The 21,378-nt window shown below is 40.0% G+C and overlaps 1 protein-coding gene across 2 annotated transcripts; it reads left to right on the top strand.

Annotated features, from left to right (window-relative positions):
- The first annotated feature begins 1,999 nt into the window (after nucleotides 1-1,999).
- Nucleotides 2,000-9,325, top strand: LOC121951066 (fibrinogen-like protein 1). Of its 2 annotated transcripts, none has more exons than XM_042497267.2 (6): nucleotides 2,000-2,628; nucleotides 3,290-3,485; nucleotides 3,837-3,914; nucleotides 3,995-4,104; nucleotides 4,241-4,503; nucleotides 5,982-9,325. In XM_042497267.2, exons 1-6 carry the CDS (start codon nucleotides 2,350-2,352, stop codon nucleotides 6,322-6,324), a joined length of 1,269 nt encoding a protein of 422 aa, XP_042353201.2. In that variant the 5' UTR covers nucleotides 2,000-2,349; the 3' UTR covers nucleotides 6,325-9,325. The 2 variants fall into 2 exon arrangements, with proteins under 2 accessions (XP_042353201.2, XP_042353192.2); XM_042497258.2 differs by having other exon boundaries at nucleotides 2,319-2,628; nucleotides 3,992-4,104.
- The last annotated feature ends 12,053 nt before the right edge of the window (nucleotides 9,326-21,378 follow it).

The following is a 21,378-nucleotide window of genomic DNA, read 5'->3' as shown; positions in this document are numbered from 1 at the left end:
CTTCTCCCCTCATGAGTGCTACTTTTTTATCTTCATGTGATGGAAAGCTGTGATGATCCACCACTAGAGGACAGTGTCAATTCACTTTGAATGAATGAACCAAGTGAATTGATGGTCCTGGACATTAGTCCACATTCATGTTTTGGAACCTCTGTAGAGCGACACAGCACTCTGTGGTATTGACTGCAGACAGTGTTGGAGATACATGCAAAGATGGGGATGCAGGTCAGCCTTTACAGCCTGTCTGCAGACTGTTAGTCCATGAGAGAAAATGTCTTCCTGCTGCTGTATGTGTCAGTCATGTTATATCTTAAAAATGCATTTCTGACAGATGTGATGAAAGGCTTGTCTGTTCACCCAATTAAACACAGTTTCATTTATCCCTTTAAAATATGACAAAACATTTTGGGATACAATAACACATTACAAAAACATTAAATTGATAGAGCATTAAACTGAAAATTGCTAGCTAGCTGCCAGCTGAAATTGATTCTATATCCTGGAGGACTATGAGATACTGATATAATAATATCAAATCACGATGCACTGCAAAGTCATAACTAGGTAGGGAAATGTGATTTCTGGTAACAGACAAAAACACAATATTTTCAACAGCAGAACTGTATTTATAACATGTGAAATGTTTGCATTGCAAATGCTGCACATCTGTCAGTCACAATCACAAATTTATTCTCTTAGCAACACATACACAAAATTAATTTGAGCTATAGCCTAATAACAAAATGCTTGACCTTAAGTTACTATATCTTTGAATGTAACGGACCATGATTAGCTCACAATAGTCACATATGGTTTTTCCATTGGTCTTACTGTGGCATTGTTCGTTGGTGAATGTGGTGTATTATATTGTATGTATTGACTTCAATAGAAATGCCACTTTATTTTGTTTTGAGGGTACCTTTATAACATCTGGCTAGAGACAACAGATGAAATAAAGTTATATAAGCTAACTCTGGCTCCTTTACACTTCTTTCTTCTGTTGCTAATCAATAAATGAATGCAAAATCATTTTTAAAAAGAAATTGGAGAAATTTCCAAACTGTAGCATCTGTAAAGATCTTATCGTTTACTATACTCCCAGTGTTACATTGATTATTGATCTAAAATAATTTTTAAACAGGCTAATTATTTACAGAGAGAAAAGTGTGTGAATTTAGTAACATAAAATTAGGATTCTGACTTTCTCTTGAGTCTTCATTTAAAATCACACCTTAATTCTTTTTAAAGTTCAGAGAGCTGTCATTGGTTCATCAGAGCAACAGCTTCACATTATTTTTCCAAGGATCTAATCTTGATTTCATCCTGCTCTGTGTTCATGTGCAAATGTGACTACATGTGTGTGTTTGTGCTCCTTGTTAGTGGGAGTGTGCCTCTGCAGAATCCTGATGACTGGTGTTTATAGAGGAATTCCTGTCCTCTCGGTCCTATTGAATGTCAAGTCTTTATGGCCTCTTTGGAACTCGCGTTTGTAAACACACAAACACTGCCACACAAAAGGACGTGAGTGAGAAAATGGTGCACAGCAGGAAAGGAGCCACATACTTAAAGCATCTGCTGCATTTTCATCTCTGCAAACATTGCCGCGTATGCACATTGATGGGCGAGAGGAGGTTAAAGTCTGTTCAGAATGGGTATGGGGTTCTCAAAAGGATAGTGACTCTAGCATGAACATACAGCATGTGAGACAGGAATAATTGCAAAGGCAGGCGAAGAGCTCATCCACAGCATTATAAAAGATCCATTAATCTGTGAGAGATGGTTTGTTACCCTGCGTGTGTGTGTGTGTGTGTGTGTGTCTGTCTGTCTGTCTGTATGCAAACGTGTGGCTGTGTGAGAGTCTAAGAGAGAGAGAATGAGATGAGTTAAGGAGATGGACAGCGTGTGTGTGTGTGTGTGTGTGTGTGTGTGTGTGTGTGTGTGTGTGCGCACGCATCAGGGGGTGGGTGCATTAGTCCGTGTCAGACAGCAAAGAGTGCCGCAGTTATCTAGGAATCTGAGCCAAAGCAACCTCACTAACAGACAGAGACCAGGAGAAAGAGGAGGACCGTCAGTGAGATGAACTGAGAAAAAAAGAAGAGGAAGAAGACCATGAAAGAAGCTCAAAGGGTAGAAAATAATAGAAAAATCTAAAACAAAAAAGGGCAAGTCAGCGATTATTTTCCACTTGAAGAGGCAGTTGAGATATAGCAAAAGTGAAGTGATAGTTTTTCTGAGAATCAACAACTTACAGCTCGGAGAAAGAAGGTTTTTCCTCTGGAGGAGAAGGTGGACCACTGCTCAAGAGTTTAATACAAAGGTCAAGACAAGCCTGCATTTCTGCACTTTCCCATGATTCCACTCAGTTCTCTCAGTTTGCTTCCTCTGTTGTCGCTGTATGTGGGAGCACTGCTGTCCTCGCATGCATCTCCGGCCTGCAAAAACCCTCCCTGCAGGGACAGTCTGGTGGCTGCTCCCATCCAGCCTGGGACAGGAGCAGGAATGGGTACCGGAGCCTGTGAGGGTCAAACTGGGACAGCAGCCTGCAGGATGGGGGTTTCACTTCCAGCCATCTCAGATGCTCCTCGGAGGGTGGAGCCCAGGCATGATTTCCCCCAGGTTCAGCAGAAGGTGAGCGACATCCCTTACAGTGTAGTGGGAAGCATGTGCTATGCTTAAATGAGACTCATTGTTTCTAATAAATCTTTAAGTGTTATTCCAAGAAAGGCCAGATAATGCTACTTTTAATCAGATATTTGTCAGCCATGTAACAATGAGGTGGTTCAGAAACACTGAAAGAGCTGAAGCAGAGCGGCACCAGTGTCAGGGACAACGAGCAGTGTACTATCAGGCACAGGTCAGCAGGTCCTTTCTCACGGGACAGTCGGCACACTAAACTTGGCACCACCTAACAGCCATGGAGCACTGACAGTCAGCAATCAAAGAAGGGATAAAATTAGGTCTGTTTTAAAAATGTCCTCATCATATGGTTGTGCTGAGCTCATGCTGCAACAGGTGTGTGTGTGAGGGACGTGACAACAATGTCTGATGTAAGTGTGAGAGACAGATTGAGTGTGACACAAAGACAACTGAACTGTAAATTTTGAGTGTGGATTAGACTTTGAAGCATCATTTTCCAAAGTGAAAGATACAAGATTATGCACATGCACAGCTTCATTTTTTTACAGCATTATTTCACTAAACAGCATATATGGGTATGAAATTTCTGTGATGAATAAAGAGGGTTTGGCAGTGTCTTATGAAGAAGTACCTGTGAGCACTGTCTTTGCAGACTGGAGGTGTCAAGGAGCGTCTCGTTCAGCTGCAGCGCTGCATGCGCTCTCTCCAGGAAACAGGGGGCCCTTGGAGTCACGGGGGCCAGGAGAACAACTCCCTAGGGACCATCTTGGCACTAATGGCAGCTGTGCTGACAGAGTGTGACCTCCACTGTCACAGCCAGGCCCTTGGGGCGATGGCCAAACGACTGGGTGAGTAGTACACATTTATATCCCCCACCTCTGCAACACACACACACACACACACACACACACAGAAATGCCAGCACAGTCACTCCCCCACACATAGTAAACAGAACCTCAATGAGGCCTGTTAAGTGTCGGTCATAGGTGAGTGCATAGGAATTTAACTGCACTGAGAGGGATGAGAAAAACTCTATGTACATGCACACACAGACACACATACTACAGTATATGGCTCACGATGTGAAGATTTAAGAGACATCATACAAACTAAATCCCTCTATGTTGCATATTAAGACAAAGCTTCAGTTTTTAACCCCTAAGTCTCACTGATGACCTAATCTTTCTCATGGTTGACAGAGAGTGCAGCTGTGGGAAGAGAGGGGGAAAGAGACCTGCTGCTTTTCCTAAAAAGCATCACACAACATTCACCTACAGGTGAGGGCATCAGGTGTGACCACATGATACAGATGTTGCGGAAGTATTGGTTGAATAAAAGTGTGTGTGGTTCTCAGTAGCCCCGTTGGAAAGGTTACATCCTCAGGACTGTGCAGAGATTTACAGGCTCGGGATCAAAGAGAATGGAATCTACACCATCCAGCCTGACCTGCACGGGCCAGCATTGGAGGTATTTCAAATGCACCACACTCGTAAAACACACAGACAGACCCTCACCACACTTCTCTGCTTTTAGAGATGTGTATGCTATCTGTGGATCACTAAAATCTCAGCGTTATAATATCAAAGTCTTTGTTTTGGTTCAGGCTAAATGTGACATGGAGACGGCAGGCGGTGGGTGGACAGTGATCCAGAATCGACGGGACGGCTCACTGGACTTCAACAGGACATGGCAGGAATACCAGGAGGGCTTTGGTGGTCCGCAGGGAGAGCACTGGCTGGGGAACGCAGCGCTGCACGCCCTCACCTCCACTGGCCAACACCAACTCCGCATTGAGCTGGAGGACTGGCACCAGCAGAAACGACAAGCTACCTACAACAACTTCAAAGTTGCCTCAGAGGCACAGAGGTGAAATGCACCGCAGTGGCACACACACAAACACACACACACACACACTTTCTGCAATAGCTTGATAGGTGGATACCTGTCTTAAAGCACTCTGCTTCACTGAGATCATGTGCTTGTAGTTTGCTTGGGCTTGATTGCAGGAATGTAGTTAAGACCAACTTAGTCAGGTCCAAGTCAAGTCCAAGACCAGGTCCAGGCAAGTCTGAGTAAAAAGTAAGACATTTGAGACCAAGGCAAGACCAAGTCCAGAGCAAATCAAGTCCAATTCAAGATCAAAATAGGCCATATTTTCTTTCCAATGCAAAAATAGTGAATAAGGAGTTATCAGATGGACAGAATTAATCTTTCTAAACAAGACTTATCTATCTGTTATGCTGCAAAATTTACAATTGGTATGGTGCTTCTTTGAATAAACTGCTCTCAAATTATGTTTGGTGACACCAAATTTAATTGCAGTAGAATTAATGGTGGACATTTTGTCATTTCATGTAGCTGATGTAGCTAGCGAGTATCTTTCTATCAGTGATGTTACTGTCAGCAGATTGTGGCAGCAAATGCTTATCTTAGAGCCATCATTCTTGCGAAATAAGCGATGAAAAGGCTGAGAAAAGTTGGTAACACTTGTACAACTGATCCCAAGTCAGCAATTGGAAATAACTTGACCAGTTCTCAATAGTCCAAGTTTTGTCAAGGATCAGGAAAGGCCAAGACAACTGGTACAACAAGGCACAAGATCAAGACGTCAAAAGAGCTGTGTCAGGCACAGGTTCTGTTTGATGGACAATGCTGGGAAAACAAGCCAACAACACTTAAACTGCCATTATGTTTTGATTCAAATGTTGCTCAACTGTCACTGGTTCATGGGAAGTACGTACAATCACAATTTTACCGCTGAACCCCACCAAAACAAACTGGTCATGAAATAAAGCTATGGCGGAAAATACTTGGATTATGCAGGACCCCTTCCCTTAAATCAAGAAACTGGATTGAAAAAATGTTTTCAATGGCTTTAAACTAGAGTAGACCAACAACTGGAAAATCATTTTTGACTAATAAGACACTCCTCTACCCTGAAGCTTATCTGCTGCATTCATGTAGTAACTAGAGGGACATTGGGGAGGCCACCAAAGCTACTGAGGCGCAAATGCCCTATGCTTTGTTAACTCAAATTGAAAATATCCACTCTGTAATTTGGATCCACTCCAAAATTGAGTTTCATGAAAATCGGGCACGTAGTTTTTGTGTGAACCTACAGAAAAACACACCAACTGTACCAAAAACATAACATCCCTGGCCGAGGTAAAATGATAGCAAGCTTCTTAGCTTTTTGCATCTGTCGACTAAAATGGAATTTGGGTCTTTTGTTTAAGAAATTACATGACTTTTCAGTGCATGCCTGGTTGTGTTTGTGTTTTATCCACTTGGTAAACACGCACAACCCTGATAAATGTGTCATTTGCTGTTTCTCTTTCTTCCAGGTATCGTTTAACAGCTCGGGAGTACTCTGGTGATGCAGGCAACTCATTGAGCTACAGCAAACGTTACAACCATGATGGCAGATCCTTCAGCACGGCAGACAGAGACAACGACCGTTACGCAGCTGGAAACTGTGGTCACTACTATGGTGCAGGCTGGTGGTTCGATGCCTGCCTGGCCGCTAACCTGAATGGACGGTATTACCGTGGACGCTACAGTGGGGTGACCAACGGCATCTACTGGGGGACATGGTACATCCTGACAGACGGACGAACTGGAGAACGCTACTCCTTCAAGAGGGTGGAGATGAAGACAAGACCCAAGAACTTTGTTGGAACATCCTAAAGATGTTGACAACTGTCGCGGATAATCACGTAAACCCAAGTTTTGTTTGTTTAGTCACTGTGTGGACATAACTACACTTAGAGCAGCTTTCATGTCACATCAGTTACATGCAGATGGCAGCTAATAGATCAAAGAAAGAAATATGCAAAAATTAATGTCTCTATATTCACTAACTATTTGAGGCTACACTCAACATTACTATATTCTTTGGGGATTTCTCTACATTGGCCAAGATGTTTTGAAAGGACTACATATTTAAAACACTTTGCAATTTCAAAAAACATTTAAGCACATTGACAGAAAATACAAATTCTAAAGCCAGAAACTGAAAATGATATACAACTCTTAAATTTCTGTTGAGTGACACTTCTCAAAAGGATTGAGCAGTCGACCTACCATAAATCAGCCTTGACATCACAATGTTTCCATACAACGTATACTCTTACAACAGTTTGTATGATATCTTACGAATTAGTGCCCCACAAATGCAGTTACATCCTTACCATAAAAGTATGTAATTGACGTAAAGTTACGACGGTTAGATTTAGGCAAAAGAAACATGGTGATGATTAAAATTCACTCCTTCACATCTGCCTCCTTATTGGGCTGCTCGGGATCACCACCTACTTTACTGCCGTCAGCACATTGGTCAAGTGATCGCAGCCTTCCAAAATACATGGGCTATGCATGAATAAGAAGCTCATGATTACATGGATTATGCTCTGATTTAGTGCATTACTTTTTGTAGGAAAATTTAATTCATACGTTTGACTGACGTTCGCTAAATTACATACTGCATACTGCGTAGCTAGCTTCATAATGGCCTACAGTTAGATGGCATAGTACATAAACCTGAAAAATGATACTGAACATAACTTATTTGTGATAATCACATTGCGATAGTAATCATAGTTAGCTGGCAAACAACATTTCAATTACTTCTCAAACAGGCAAGTTTTATTGTTAACGTCTGCTGACTCTCACTTCTGTTGTGGCTTTTCCGTTAATGTGCTTTTGTTTTTTTGAATCTACAAAGCATTTTAGTTGCAGTTTGTTTGAAGTCTCAGCCACCGTACTTCTCTACTACATTTAAAGCATTATTCCATAACAGTGATACAAATAAATAGATATTGGAAATACTGCTTGTAGAAGTTGTTATTGTAATAAATTTCCAAAATCTTTATTGTACATTAAACAAAACATTAGTTGGTACTTTAATTAACCACTGGAATGCCTGTTGAAGTAAATGTCTACACACACTCATTGTTTTTACATCTAAAGAGTGATTTTATTGCAGTGCCACACATTCGCATTCAACACGATGAAGAAGAAACTCAAAACAAACGGTTCATAAAAGAATACATGGATGATCACTAGAAACTGTATGTGCCTCTATCTGCTGAAGCTCCATGATACATTACAATATTCTCTGCAACAGCTCAACCATGTTTTAGGTCAGATGTTGTAATGAGGAAAAATGGAGGCTCTAACAGTTGGGTGAGACAGCACCTCAGACTTTATCAAGGTGTCGCTGTGACAGAGCATTTAGGGACTGTCTGTATTACTATAGAAACAAACCCAAAGCTCATGGTTTGACAGTAAACAGAGAGAAACCCAGTTTTGGACAAGCCAGTTTTCTCACCTTACCTTGCTCATACTTTCCCAGGTTGAAGCCCGACAAACTGATGCTGACCTTCCTGTCATAGTACCACAAAACCACCCTCTGCCCACCACTATCAAGTCAAACACACACAGAAACACACTCTCAGCCTCACCTGCTTTTCGGAGTTGGCGTCAGGCGGGCGGCTCTCTCCCTGGCTTAGCTTCACAAAGGCTTTTCTGGGAGTTTAGAGTTAGTGTGTGACGTGCACGTGTGATGCTTGTCTGTGTGTGTGGAGGTGAGTGTGTGTGTCTCACTGTGTGTGTAGATAACTGCACCTATTTTAGCAGTGTTCACGATGAGCTGTCAGTCCCTCCAACAAGCAGGGTGTCTATTATTAACCAGTGAGGGGGCTCAGCGCACTCTGATCTAAACACACAGACTCACTGCAGGCAGACTCCAGACCAGCCACGGTATTTCACACACACTGTTTATATGCACACACACACACATAACACAAATACAGGACACTTAGTAGCCCCTTTTACCAATCAGACCATTATTTTGCCTTGCTGATCTGTATAAAAGGTACAGTAGTGGAATGGGGGAACAGGGTCGTCTTGCTTTTTAAATCTCCTCCGGTGGGTTGCATGCATAACTCATTATTGGTCGATTCAGCACTGTTACTAATTCGGTTGCCGCCTTAAAGGTTCCGAGACTGTAACTTTCATCCAGAAAAGCAAAGAAGCATCAGGCCGCAATCTTCCCGCCATGAACAGGCAGTGTAAAAGGGGCTGAAGGGACTTCTTAGCAGGCCTATAATGCGATCTCTGTGTAAAAAGGGCTGGTGGTTCTCTCAGCAGATAAGGAGGTGCACGATGCGCTTGACTTCATTAAAACAAGTGCACAATGGAAATAAAATAGCTTTCATTTAAGAGGGTTGATCATGCTGCCTTAATTATTGTCAAGCAGCAACAAGCTCCTTTCCCCCTTTTGTCTCCCTTACACATATACTTGCACAAACACACAAAAGCACATACACACAGATGCAAAAACACACAGCAGACAGTTAATCATAAGTAATCAAGATCAATCAACCATATAGGCCATTATACATATCAGCTTTCTCATTTGATTTGTGTGTGTGTATGTGTGTGTGTGTGTGTGTGTGTGTGTGTGCATGCCTTGTATTAGTGGTTGAAAAGGTTTAAAAAGGCTCCATGTTGCTCCCCCTGGTGGCTCCTGAACACATTGGTGAGTGAGAAAAAAGCTTTATTTTAGCTCAAGGTAACTATTAACATTTGACGCGGGTCACTTTAAAATGAGCAAATCATCCTGTTGGTCTAAATAAAATGTCTATCTTTAAGAACTTATACATCATGATAAACCCTTTAAAATGCAGCTCAATACAAATAAAAACAATTTATGTTAAAATAAATCTGTTGTACCTTCACTTTCAACCCATCTTCATCTTCTGTTTGGCTTCTGGTTTTCTGTGAATGAGTGAGTGAGTGAGTGATAGAGTTTGCACCATTGTGCCGCAGCTGTTTTCCTATTGGCTGCTGTTCTTTCAAATTAAATAGGTTCGGAAACAGTGGACAAGCTGACAGAGACATCCATATTAGTGTCACATTATTCCTCATTCTCTGAAAGCAGGATAACAAAAATGGCAAAATGGACAGCTAACAAAGACACCTGCGGTTGTTTTGTCAGTTTTGGACGGAGAAGAGTGAGAGGATCACCTCAGCAGTTTGTTTGAGGAACAGCTGTTTCTGTAACACACAAACCTACATTTATTTAAATGTTATTAACTGACAGGTGTCACAGTGTCTGAACGGGTGCTGCTGCCATTTTGAAGAGAAGAAGAAAATCAGAAACTGATTGAAACTGAAGGGAATATTACATGTAACAGTGTTGGACTGGATACTGCTGCAAAGACAGAATTCTCCATTTGTTAATCAGCGGCAGTGGGACGATTCACAAACTATTGGCATCAATGGAGTTTGGCTCTGATAGCGGCTGCAGGCAGCACAGCCTCCACCGGTCACACAGGGACATTCATCCCCTGGTCCGACCGGAGCTGCAGAGGGAGGATGTGTTAATGATCAGCTCTAGAGAAAGCAGCTCCCCTCTGCTATGTGACTGTGTTTAAGTTTATTGTTCTGCATTTTAACATATATTTTAGGGTTGCCAACTCTCACAATCCAGGCATGTGACAAATGCTTTCACCGTCAGTCTCATACTCTCATGACACCAAAGCAAATCTCAAGCCAAAACATTGTGACAGCTGAAGTGTTGAACAATCATGTAATGCAGTGAACGACTTTGACTGTAGAATCCAGCTGATTATTTGAGCAGCGTTTCATCATTGCACATCAAACAGCTGATCGTCCGACAGTGCAACGTGGTTAGAGAGAGAGACGGACAAACAGAGCAGAGCTTCTCCTCAAAGCACCAAAGTGTCTGTATAAACCAACAGCCAAATATTCAGGGTTGGAAAGTGATTTCTTTAGACTTCTACAGACTACTTTGTTTTAGTTTCAGTTTTAGTCAGACTTTGGATGGAATTATTTTGAAACACCACAGTGCATTACTCCATGTCGCTGAGCTCACATTATTATTTATTATTATTATCATTATTATTACTAGGGGCAGATGTAGTGATTTGGGGCCCGGGGCCACAGGCACCTTGCCTTATTTTCAGCCTGTCTCTTAATTTAATATAAAACCAAGGAACCACTGTACATGGTTCAGCCATATACTAGGTTTTACCCTAGTCTTGTTTTCATATTTTATCCCTCATTCTATATTAGTCTCCCCAAAAATAAATAAATAAATGTAATTCTCCATACTCGGAGCTGTTGTCTCATTTACTATCAATGTGTCTCTTCTTTTCTCCTCTCTGCATCCATCAGTCTTGTTGACAAGGGAGGAACAGAGGCAGTGTGGGTGGTGTCACCACAGTATCCTGGCACAGTGTCTGGAGCCGGGTGATAGTGGTGGTGCTACAGGGTGTGAGGGGTACCGGCAGGCTCTGCTGCCCCAGGGCCGGAAGCCCAGCCTGGGCAGCGGTTAGCCAGCACATCCCTCTGAGAAACACTGCTCTGCTCTGAGGGAAGTTCCCCTGTGACTTGTGTCATTCATTACCGTGTGCCATGAGAAGGAATCAGATTAATAACAGACGTCTAACTCATCTCTATGCCACATTACTGGCCCTTATAGAGCGCTCTCTACACTTTTAGAGGCAGATATTCACAAGAAGACTTATCTGGGATTATTATGTGATGCACAAGCTAATTTGAATAGTCATGATGGTCACAGAGATTTAAGAGATAATATAAACAAAAGTCAAATCCAAAAAAGGCCACTGCAATACATTTTGTTTTAGTTTTGGTTTTGGTGTTTGTTTTTATCACATTTTGTTTATAACCAGTTAAAATCCATCAATCCATAATGATCATCTTAACTGATCATCTAGTAATCCTTGTAATCAGCTGCAGTCTGGGTAAAAAGTGACAATATTGTGTGTGTGAAGGCAGACTTCACAACACACTTTGCCATTTCACTTTAATAAAAATACAACTTCCAGTCTTTTCTCAGATTTAATTCAGTCACAGAGAGGACCTGCAAAGACCAAAGGCTGACCAAAAAGATGGTCATGCATTTTATATATATCCAGCTTTCACAGATAAACTGCTTAAAGCCCATCATCTCTCATCTTGACTTCTTTTAGAGTGAGACTATACAAGTGTGTCTCTGTCTAACACCAGGTGGCAATGTTGCTTAACAAAGAGCAGATCTGGGAAATGATTCTCCCTCCATCACTCTGGCACTTAAAAATCAGAAACTGCAACTCTGTCACAAACACAAAGAGGCAGAAACAATCTGCGTATATAAGCTACATAACAATAGATATTGTGCTTTGTATGAAAATAAACAGTTAAAGACGAAAACTTTGTCATGTTCATGTGAAAACTGCTTGATGAAACGGTAAATTATGTCATATTAAAGCCATATTTTTCAGATAAAATGTGACTTTATGTCAGTGGTTTTGATGTATCAAATGAGTGAACCAGAATCACTGCTGAAAAAAATACAGCTTTGACTTACAATATGTTTAAATAGAGTTTTTAAGGGGATTTAAGGCTCAGTTCAAACTGGAAAACATCTGTATGACACCTTTTTTAACACTAGGGGCACTGCAATTAGGGTTGGAGGTCAAAGGTCAAAAAAAAGTACAGTGAGAAGAGATTTAAAAACTTTTTTAAACTTCTCAATATAGTTTCAACATGGAAAATAAGGGTTATTCTCCATACAGATTTAACACCGGCGCAGGAAAAAAAAGTGATGTGACGGCACAAAGGAGGTGGGAGGAGGTGAGGATCTGTGGCCTGCAGTTGAAGGAACTTTTCATTCTATAATCTGCTCATGTAATGATAAGCATGAGCACGTGGGCTGTCAAGGATGAGGAGGGGAGGAAGGCTCAGGGGGAGGAAGCAGGAGCGGGTGAAGTTTCAAAGGTGTGTGAGTACAACAGGCCGTTGGAGACTCCCCCTCCCTGACCACAGGGCCACCGAGAGACAGTATGTGCCTGCTTTTAATACTGGTCCTGCAGACAACCAGAGCAAAGCAGCGTTCCGTTTGAAACCGGAATTCACCAGAACAAGTGTATCCTGATGTGGTGAGGAGCTGGGGGGAGGAGGGGAGAGGAGGGAGGGGAGGACACAGAGGGTGCAATGTGGCAGGCCTCACTCCATCTATTGTCATTTCTAGATCTGCACAAGAAAGTGAAAAAGGGGTTTTTTTCAGGGAGGGGAAGAGACACCAAGGGCTGTGCTGTGTGTGAAATTTTGAAACTCTGAGTAACATTTCAGTGGACTAAAATATTAATGTAAATGAAACTCAACATGTTCAGCATCTGCTTGTTGTCTGCATGATGCTGATACACTTATTTCCCCCACGTCGTTATAAATGACCGCTGTCACACACTTTGTGACAAGAGACAAAGGTGGACTTGAATGATCAATGTTTTGACGCTGTACTGATGAAATTCTGTAGAAATAAACTGTTGAGATTTCTGCAGTGTATTGTCAGCCCTTAACCACGACTGTGAACGTTGAAAACCAGAATGTCTGAAAGTGCAGGTAACATATATTATCATTATCCAGTGTCTTTATTCTACAACTGTACCTGGTTTATCACACATTCTTTCTTATAACTGTTTATAGTGAAGCCTTAAAATGTTGTCAAGGTCTGAAGACTCAAGATAACATTTTTTTTTTTATCACTTTATGAAATGTTTCTCTGGAGCAAAGAGAACCCAATTAAATATCAACGGTTTCAGCACTTCCTGGTGCAACACCTTTTCATCCACACTGGCATCTTTTTGCAAATTTTACAATATAATGTAAAGTGGTGATATTTTAGTCTTGTGTTTCCAACTCTTTAGCTCTTGTTTGTATCAGAGTCTCTGATGCTGACTGTTTCCATTATAATCCACCAAACTGTCACTGTGATGCAGAGGGGAGAAGGAGAAATACTGCAGCGAGAGGAAAGGTGACGAGATTGAGAATGCTGATCAGGCAAGACTCTATTTCTGAAATCAAAGGATTATCTAATCTGATAATGCCGACTGACACAAACACACATGAAAGGAAACCACCAGGTCAGAAGCAGCTCATCATAATCCACACGAAATACCAGGAAAAGCATTTGACAATTAATAAACCAACAAACACACACACTGTCTGTCAGAAATTATGAAATATGAACTCTGTGCGTGTGTGTGTGTGTGTGTGTATGTGTGAGTGTGTGTGTGTGTGTGTGTGTTTTGTCACCCTGCCACAACTCTGCAGGTGCAACAGAGAAAGCGACAGAGAGAAGAAGAGAAACACGGCTGACCATTAGACTGCTTTACCACATCCTTCATACTGTACTTCACTCCTTCCCCAGTGCACACACTTGCACACACACACAAATCTTGTAACTGCAATCTCATGACTTGAACTGAGCGAGAGATAGAGTAACACAGAGCGGTGGAAGAAATGGATCAGATCCTGTTCATTCGCTCTGTTTGTGTGTGTGTGTGTGTGTGTGTGTGTGTGTGTGTGTGTGTGTGTGTGTGTGTGCGTGCGTGCGTGCGTGCGTGCGTGCGTGCGTGTGTGTGTGACAGGCAGGACAGGTTAGCTCTGGAGAATCAGCTTAAGCAAAGCAGCAGACATTTCTTCACAGGAGGAGGAAAGTCAAGGGATTTATAGACTCGCAATCACTGAGGATCAAACACAGAATGAGTAAAGAGATGCACACCTACACACACACACACACACACACACACACACACACACACAAACACACACAGAGAGAGAAACTCCACCCCTACAAAATATAAAGCACACAGACGCTCTTTCATCGCGCTTTCATACTGCAGTTAAGTCTTTGTCAGTTCAGGTGTGGACATTTTCCTTTAGCTCTTGCTGGAGGTGAAGACCATCACTGTTATCCAGTTTACTCTGTTAAACATGGTTGAAATAGTGACTGAAAAAAAATGTGAAGACAGCTCCATGCTAGAACCATGACTTTATGGATGACAACATCAATTAGTCAGCTGGTCCACCATTTTTATCCCGACTGAAATATGTAAACAACTATTGTAATTCTAGCACAGTCATGGTTCCCAGAGGATAAATCGGACAGTTTCAGACCAAACCATTCTGGGAACTCTCTGAAAGGAACTGCCCACTAGATAATTTCCCCAGGAACTATAAATCTTAAAGGGCTTTTTTTGTTTTTATTCACACCAGCAATGAGCATAAGCTGACTATCAAAGATTCTTCTGTTTCACTTAGATGGGTTAAATTCATGTTGTATTTCCCCATTGCATATATGCTCAGTAAAGCTCAGGCTCCCAGGAAGTGCTCCAGGCTTTGAAGTCAATTTTCGTGGTGGCCAAACATTGTAATTAGTCCTCCCAAGCTTGTCACATGATGCCATGGGTCTCGAAAGATTTCAGTGGATACATTTTTTTTTTTTTTTTTGTGCAAAACCCCCCAAAAAATAACTTATTTCACTATCAAGATTTAATGCATTTGGTCCGATTTGTTTAATCTAAAAGAGCTGCAGGATTAAATCATTTTATCCACATTTAAGTTAACAGAGCACTAAAACAGAGGTGGCCGACTCAGCTGGTGGAGGTTGCTCGTGTGCTTGCTGGGGCCTGTGATGCAGACGCGGCACTGATCATCTGGATAATGCACCACTGAGCAACTTTAATAGGACTGAAAGGGATCCTTCCTCCAACACTGTATCCAGGTCTCTTCACAATTTATGTGTTTTCGTCAAATTTTTCTGTTTTGAGTCAAAGTTTCTGTTTTGTGTTGTCTGTTGTTTACATAGCTAACAGGTTTTTAAAAAATGGTGGTTGCAGGCGCTGTATGTGTTCGTCCAATCACCATACACTTATGTCACTAACGGTTCCTCTTGTACTGGGAGAGTACCCACTCTGAGGTAGGAGCTAAAATAGTCCCTCAAAATGGCGTTCTAAGAAATACAATTGCTCCTAGTGCTTGCAGTGCAGACACAATAAATGGGACAGTTTTATAAACTGTAAAAAAGATCCACTGGTCTGAAAATACTTATCGACTTTGATCAACTCCTGACTTTATATCTTGTGCCAACAGCACACCAAAGCTTTCTGATATCTCTTTTATCTCAATATCTCAGCATATACTCAATGAATTGGTGACCATGTGCAGCTTTTAGAGTTCTCTGGCCAGTTAGCACAGATTTCGTGATTAGTAACTGCCTTTGCAGTCCCTATTAAACACATTTGTACATGCACACTTGCTCACCAGCGCAAACACACAGACGCACACTCCCACAGGAGGCGGACTCACGTAGAGACAAAATAAAGGCACAATGTCTGAAATTGATGAACACTCACAGGTTAAGAAAAAAAAGCAGTGTTTTGAATTCTACAACTCCCTGAACAGCTCCAGTGAAAGTGAGTTTGATTGACAGGTTGTTAGTGACAAGGTGTTGTAAACTTTCACTTCCTGCTGCTCTCGGGGCAGGAAGTGAAGTAGTGAACCTCTGACCTCTAATGACTTTGTACAGATTCTTCTCAAGACTGCACACAGTGAGATCAAGTAGGGACATTCACAAGACAGTGGAGAGACTGTAAAGTCTCAGAGAGATGAGTGTAAACCAGCTGTTACAGGAGAGTATACTGTATGCAAACAATCCAGTTTACCTTGTAGAAAAAATTAAAACACTGTATAATTTAATCTTTCATAATGTGGAATCGTGAAAAGGACAGGTGGAGTATACAGTTTTAGGATGAAACTTATCATGGCCATCTCATCCTCAAGAGTAAACATGACATTTTAAACACTGAGATAGTGGACTGATCTCTCTTTCAGACTGAACTCCAAATAAAGCAAAAATTCAGGTTGAGTAAAAATACTGTGGTAGGAAAAAATATCTGCATAAAAATAAAAAGCTAAAATACTTATTATTCAGAATGGTCCATTCCAAAACAGTGTATATTATATTATCTGATAATGATTATAGATGTATGAATGTGTACATCCCTTTGACGTTGCAGCTGATGAAGGTGGGGCTGATTTAAAATTACTTAATATTTTGATGTGTATTTCCCCTCCACCTATCTATAAAGTGTTATCTTATCTAAGTGTGTTTCTTAAGTATACTTTGTATAAATCTAAATCTGCAAAGTAACTAGTGAGTTCTCAAATTAATGTAGTAAGAAGTACAATATTTGCCTCTGAATTGTTGTGGAGTGAAAGTATGAAGTAGCAGAAAATGTCAATACTCAAGTTAAGTGTAAGTACCTCAAAATTGTAGTACAGTACAATTAAGTACACAACTCGAGTAAATTCAGTTGTTTAACACCACCTCAGATTTCTGTTAGTTTTGACCTGCTCTGTTCTGTCTCAATACTGCCTCCCCTGGATGAGATCATCCTTTGAAATTAATTTACTTATAATACCACCACCAGTACAGTAACTGGTTGACAAGTTTGTCAGTGAATGTTAAATTAAATATTAAATTAAATCAAATGAATCAAAAATCAAATTTTTATGAAAGATTCAAATGAATTACCAATAAAATAAAAAATACATATTTTAAACAAAATGTAAAATAAATAAAATTCAACAAAATGATCAAGCTAAAAAGGAGTTACTTAGATTAGATTTAGATTTTTTTTTAATAATTGGGTTAAAATAAATAAAATAGAATTATCAAAACTCCATATGTTTTCTATAGGCTCTATACATTTACTCTTTAGGAAATCCACCAATGGCCATAAATCAGTGTTATTTTTTTTTAAATTTGGTAACTATTTTGAATGTGCAATGAATAGTCAGACAAATATGAATCTGAAGAGCAAATTTGCAGTTGTAGGAATAATGATCAAAGGCATACTTCAAGTTTCTTCAAGTTTCTTCAGTTTTCTCAGTGTCCAGGTTGTTCAGACTTGTGCAAACCGCCGTCTCTGGTGTTTTGGATTGTTTTGATTTGTTAGTGAGGCGATTTGATTGTATATATTATGAATTTGCACTGTATTTGCACCTTATTTATAGGGTTTTCACTTTTTGCATTTGCACTCCGTGTTTGCACTTTTTTGTATTGCAGCTACTGCACAGCATTTTCCCTCAGGATGGTAAACTTTTGTCTTACCTAAACATTCTTTTAAATTTTCATTTTGATGTATATTTCTGAAACACTGACAATCAAACACATTACCTGCAGCACATTACTGACTGTGAGGTCTTAGGAGTCCTCTGGACTGCCTGAACGTCTCTCATACTCTGGAGTGGCTTTTACTAAAATATTTTGTGAATGACTCTAGGCACAAGTAGGAGTCTTAAAATTAGGACTGACACACCCTGTATTTTTAGGACTTTCTCCAAAATCTGTCAGTTATAGGAGTTACTCTATGTTTTGTGGATATGGCCTCTGGACTATCAGGCTGCTACCCCGTACAGAAATACTCTTATCATTCAAACAGTAGTTAAGGATTACACATCCCATTGATCATGCACTATATAATCAAATCTCTGTTTTTGTCTTGAGTCAAGAGAAAGCAATGTTTGGGTCACAGTTAACAAAAGAGGTGAAGAAAGGATTATTTTAAATGGATAAGTCACAAGTGTAACAGAAAATATAATTATAGCACACAGTGATGGTTAACCAAAATCACTGTTCACCACAAACACGAGTCCCTACAATATTAAAAGAAAATCCAGGGAGGTTTGTTGTCTACTGTGGGAGGTTTGCATCTATCAAAGCATGTCAGCAAAGGTCATCACACTGGTTTAACTAGATAGTATGAAAAAACGGGAAATGCTCTGTCACTATGGGGTGAAGGAGGAGGAGGAGGAGGAGCAGCACTCCTGGCTGGCTTGACTTTATGTTTGACCTTTTCGGGAAGGAGAACTAATCCTTGAATATAATAGACTGTAAGATATGGAAAATGACTGCGCTGTTATCTGCGTTACCCTGGAGACCATCAGCAGCACCCAGGGCTGCTGCAGCTGCCAAGTTATTAAGCATCCAGTTTGTATATAATGGAAAAATACCTTTTCTGTCATAACTGGTCACTCCCCACACACTCAGGCACAATGCTTTAACACTACAATGAGGTTTCTCTTCATTCTTTGTGCCTTACAGGACACTGATTTCTTAAATCTTTGTGTGCAGAACAGCTTTTTGGTTTGGAAAAATTGTTGTGTTGGGATTTTTTTTATAATCATGTTCATCTTATTCATAAAGTGTGTTTGATTTTTAATTTATGATTCTGGGTCTTAATTAAAGACAAATCAGAAATTGAAAAAAAAAAGAGTTTTTCAATTTCCTTCATTTAAATTTGGTTTATGGATAAATAGGAGATAGAGTTTTAAAGACACTTTGGTTAAAACTGGCCTAATCAAATCATCTTCACTGTTTTCACTAGGAGGAACACAATGCTTCAGGAACAGCCACATAAAGTCCTGTAAGATTTAGATCATGATAAAAACATAAAATGAAAATAAAATCAATCCCACACTCCTGGCCTATGAGTTTCAAATATCAAGTAAATCTAACAAGCCTGTTTGTAACCAGACCGCTTTACCCGTGGTTTAATACCGCTTTCTCGCATTTGGTATTTGCAAAAATTCCCAACACATGAAAACATTATTCAAATATATTTTTCTCCCTGCGTGGAAGCGGCTGCGTCTGTTTAACTCTTATCCAGTCAAATCCAACATGAAAGAAATAAGATAGGCCTACCACAAAGAACCGGAACCTCAGATGGCTCCCACTGATAACCTAAAAAAAATAATGGAAAAGCGAGCTGTATTTATGCTGTCTAAATACGCCGAATAAAGACTTCGCACATGCACAACATTAAACTTGTAAATAATAGCCCCCCCACCCCCCCACACCGTGCAGGCCCCTTCCTCTAATCTATCTATCTATCATTTACACAGATCTGCTCCAGTAAATGATGCATTCCCTGCATTAGATGTATTTGTTGTGCGAGTTTGAAAAGGCGGCGATAATCTGGGAGAGAGAGATAAGAAATGCCATTTATTCCGCGGCACTTTGGAGCCTATTTCCCAGGCCGATCAGCCCCCATTCTCCCCGACACCTCCAGCAGCTCGCTGATAACGATTAGGCTATTTATTATCTTCACAAAGAACAAAGATTAGCCAGCACCGATGAAAAATTACCCCGGGATGGGTTATAATCAGTGGGACCCAAGGATCCTAGCAGCATTGGATTTCTCTTTCAATCTGGGGGAGCGACTAAACACACACACACGCATGCACGGACACGCACACGCACGCACACAAACACACACACACACACACACACACACACACACACACACACACACACACACACACACACACACACACACACACACACACACACACACACACACGACAGTGTAAGGAGCTCTTAGTGCAGGAAATTATTATTTGACGTGAGGGAGTGTTAAAAACAACAGCAAAAATTATTTTTAATTTTTTTAAAGAAAAATAAAAACACCATAATAATACTAATTTAAATAACAATATTAATGATGATAATAGTAATAAATAATGATAAACAATCACATAATTAATTAGGTTTTAATTAAGATTAATCCTAATAGCCTAATAAACGTCTATATTACTTATACCAGTATACCATAGTGACATTTCATTTTTATCTTTATTATGAGGTAAAACCACTTCCTTTCAAAGGCACTTCTATAATGAGATTCTCAGAGCTGAATCGGGCTGTGACCTCTCTCTTTCGCCTGCGCTCGTGTGAGAAAAGAGCAGTAAAAAAAAAAAGAGGAGAAGAAGAAGAAGGGCGGATTGCATTAATGTCAAATCCTAAAATGGAAGTGGATGTTCGCCGCCGATAAGGTTTTATCGCCACGCCAGATCAAAAGGGCTCACACTCAAAGCATGTGTATTTTCACATTATCATGCTGATGAGCTCTAATGCTGCCACACTCCGTCCCTCCGGTATGTTCCGCTTTCTTCAGACTGTACGGTGGATTTCCTCTTAATACTGATTGAAAGAAATCATTGTCTCCGTGTAAATAAGGATTTTCACTTCTTTACATTGTTGCCTGATAAAAATAAAAATAAACAAAACATTTAGCGTATCTTAACATAATAATCATCTAAAGCTGCAGTTTAGCGGCCTTAAAGTTGGACTAATAAACTCAGTTGTTACGAAATAGATATTTTACTAAATTAGATAGATAGATAGATAGATAGATAGATAGATAGATAGATAGATAGATAGATAGATAGATAGACAGATAGAAAGATAGAAAGATAGATTTGATAGCAACCATAAGAAAATGCTTAAAATACCATTTGTCACGATTAACTGTTTGTGTCATATTTTCCCCATGTTTTTTTAGCCTATATTTTATATTATATATTATATTATATTTTAAACCGTACTATGGGGCAGTTTTTATAGCCTATTTGCACCTTAGCGTTATCTTGATTATGTTGAGATTAACATTTATACTGTAGCCTATTTATATATATATATATATATATATATATATATATATATATATATATATATATATATATATATATATATATATTTGCAGTAAATTGTTTTCCTACCTTGTTATAGTCCTTATTGCATGCTTTGTGTTATTATTCTAAATTTGTATTTCAACTCCTGCACAGCAATTTCTCTCGGGATAAATAAAATTAGATAGATAGATAGATAGATAGATAGATAGATAGATAGATAGATAGATAGATAGATAGATAGACAGATAGATAGATAGATAGATTTAGCTGGACACTTCATCACCGTCACTGCTTGATCTTTGTAATTAAAACGCATATAAAGTAGTATATGGGGAACAGAACTAAATCCATCTAAACTTCGCATCACGTTTCCAGACTTTTCTGACCTGCTGG

Source organism: Plectropomus leopardus, chromosome 2 (genome assembly GCF_026936395.1).
Source record: "Plectropomus leopardus strain MGB_pleo_1.0 chromosome 2, ASM2693639v1, whole genome shotgun sequence".
NCBI lineage: Eukaryota > Metazoa > Chordata > Actinopteri > Perciformes > Serranidae > Plectropomus > Plectropomus leopardus.
Note: the sequence above shows the minus strand (reverse complement) of the source record. Positions and strands in the feature narration are given on the sequence as shown.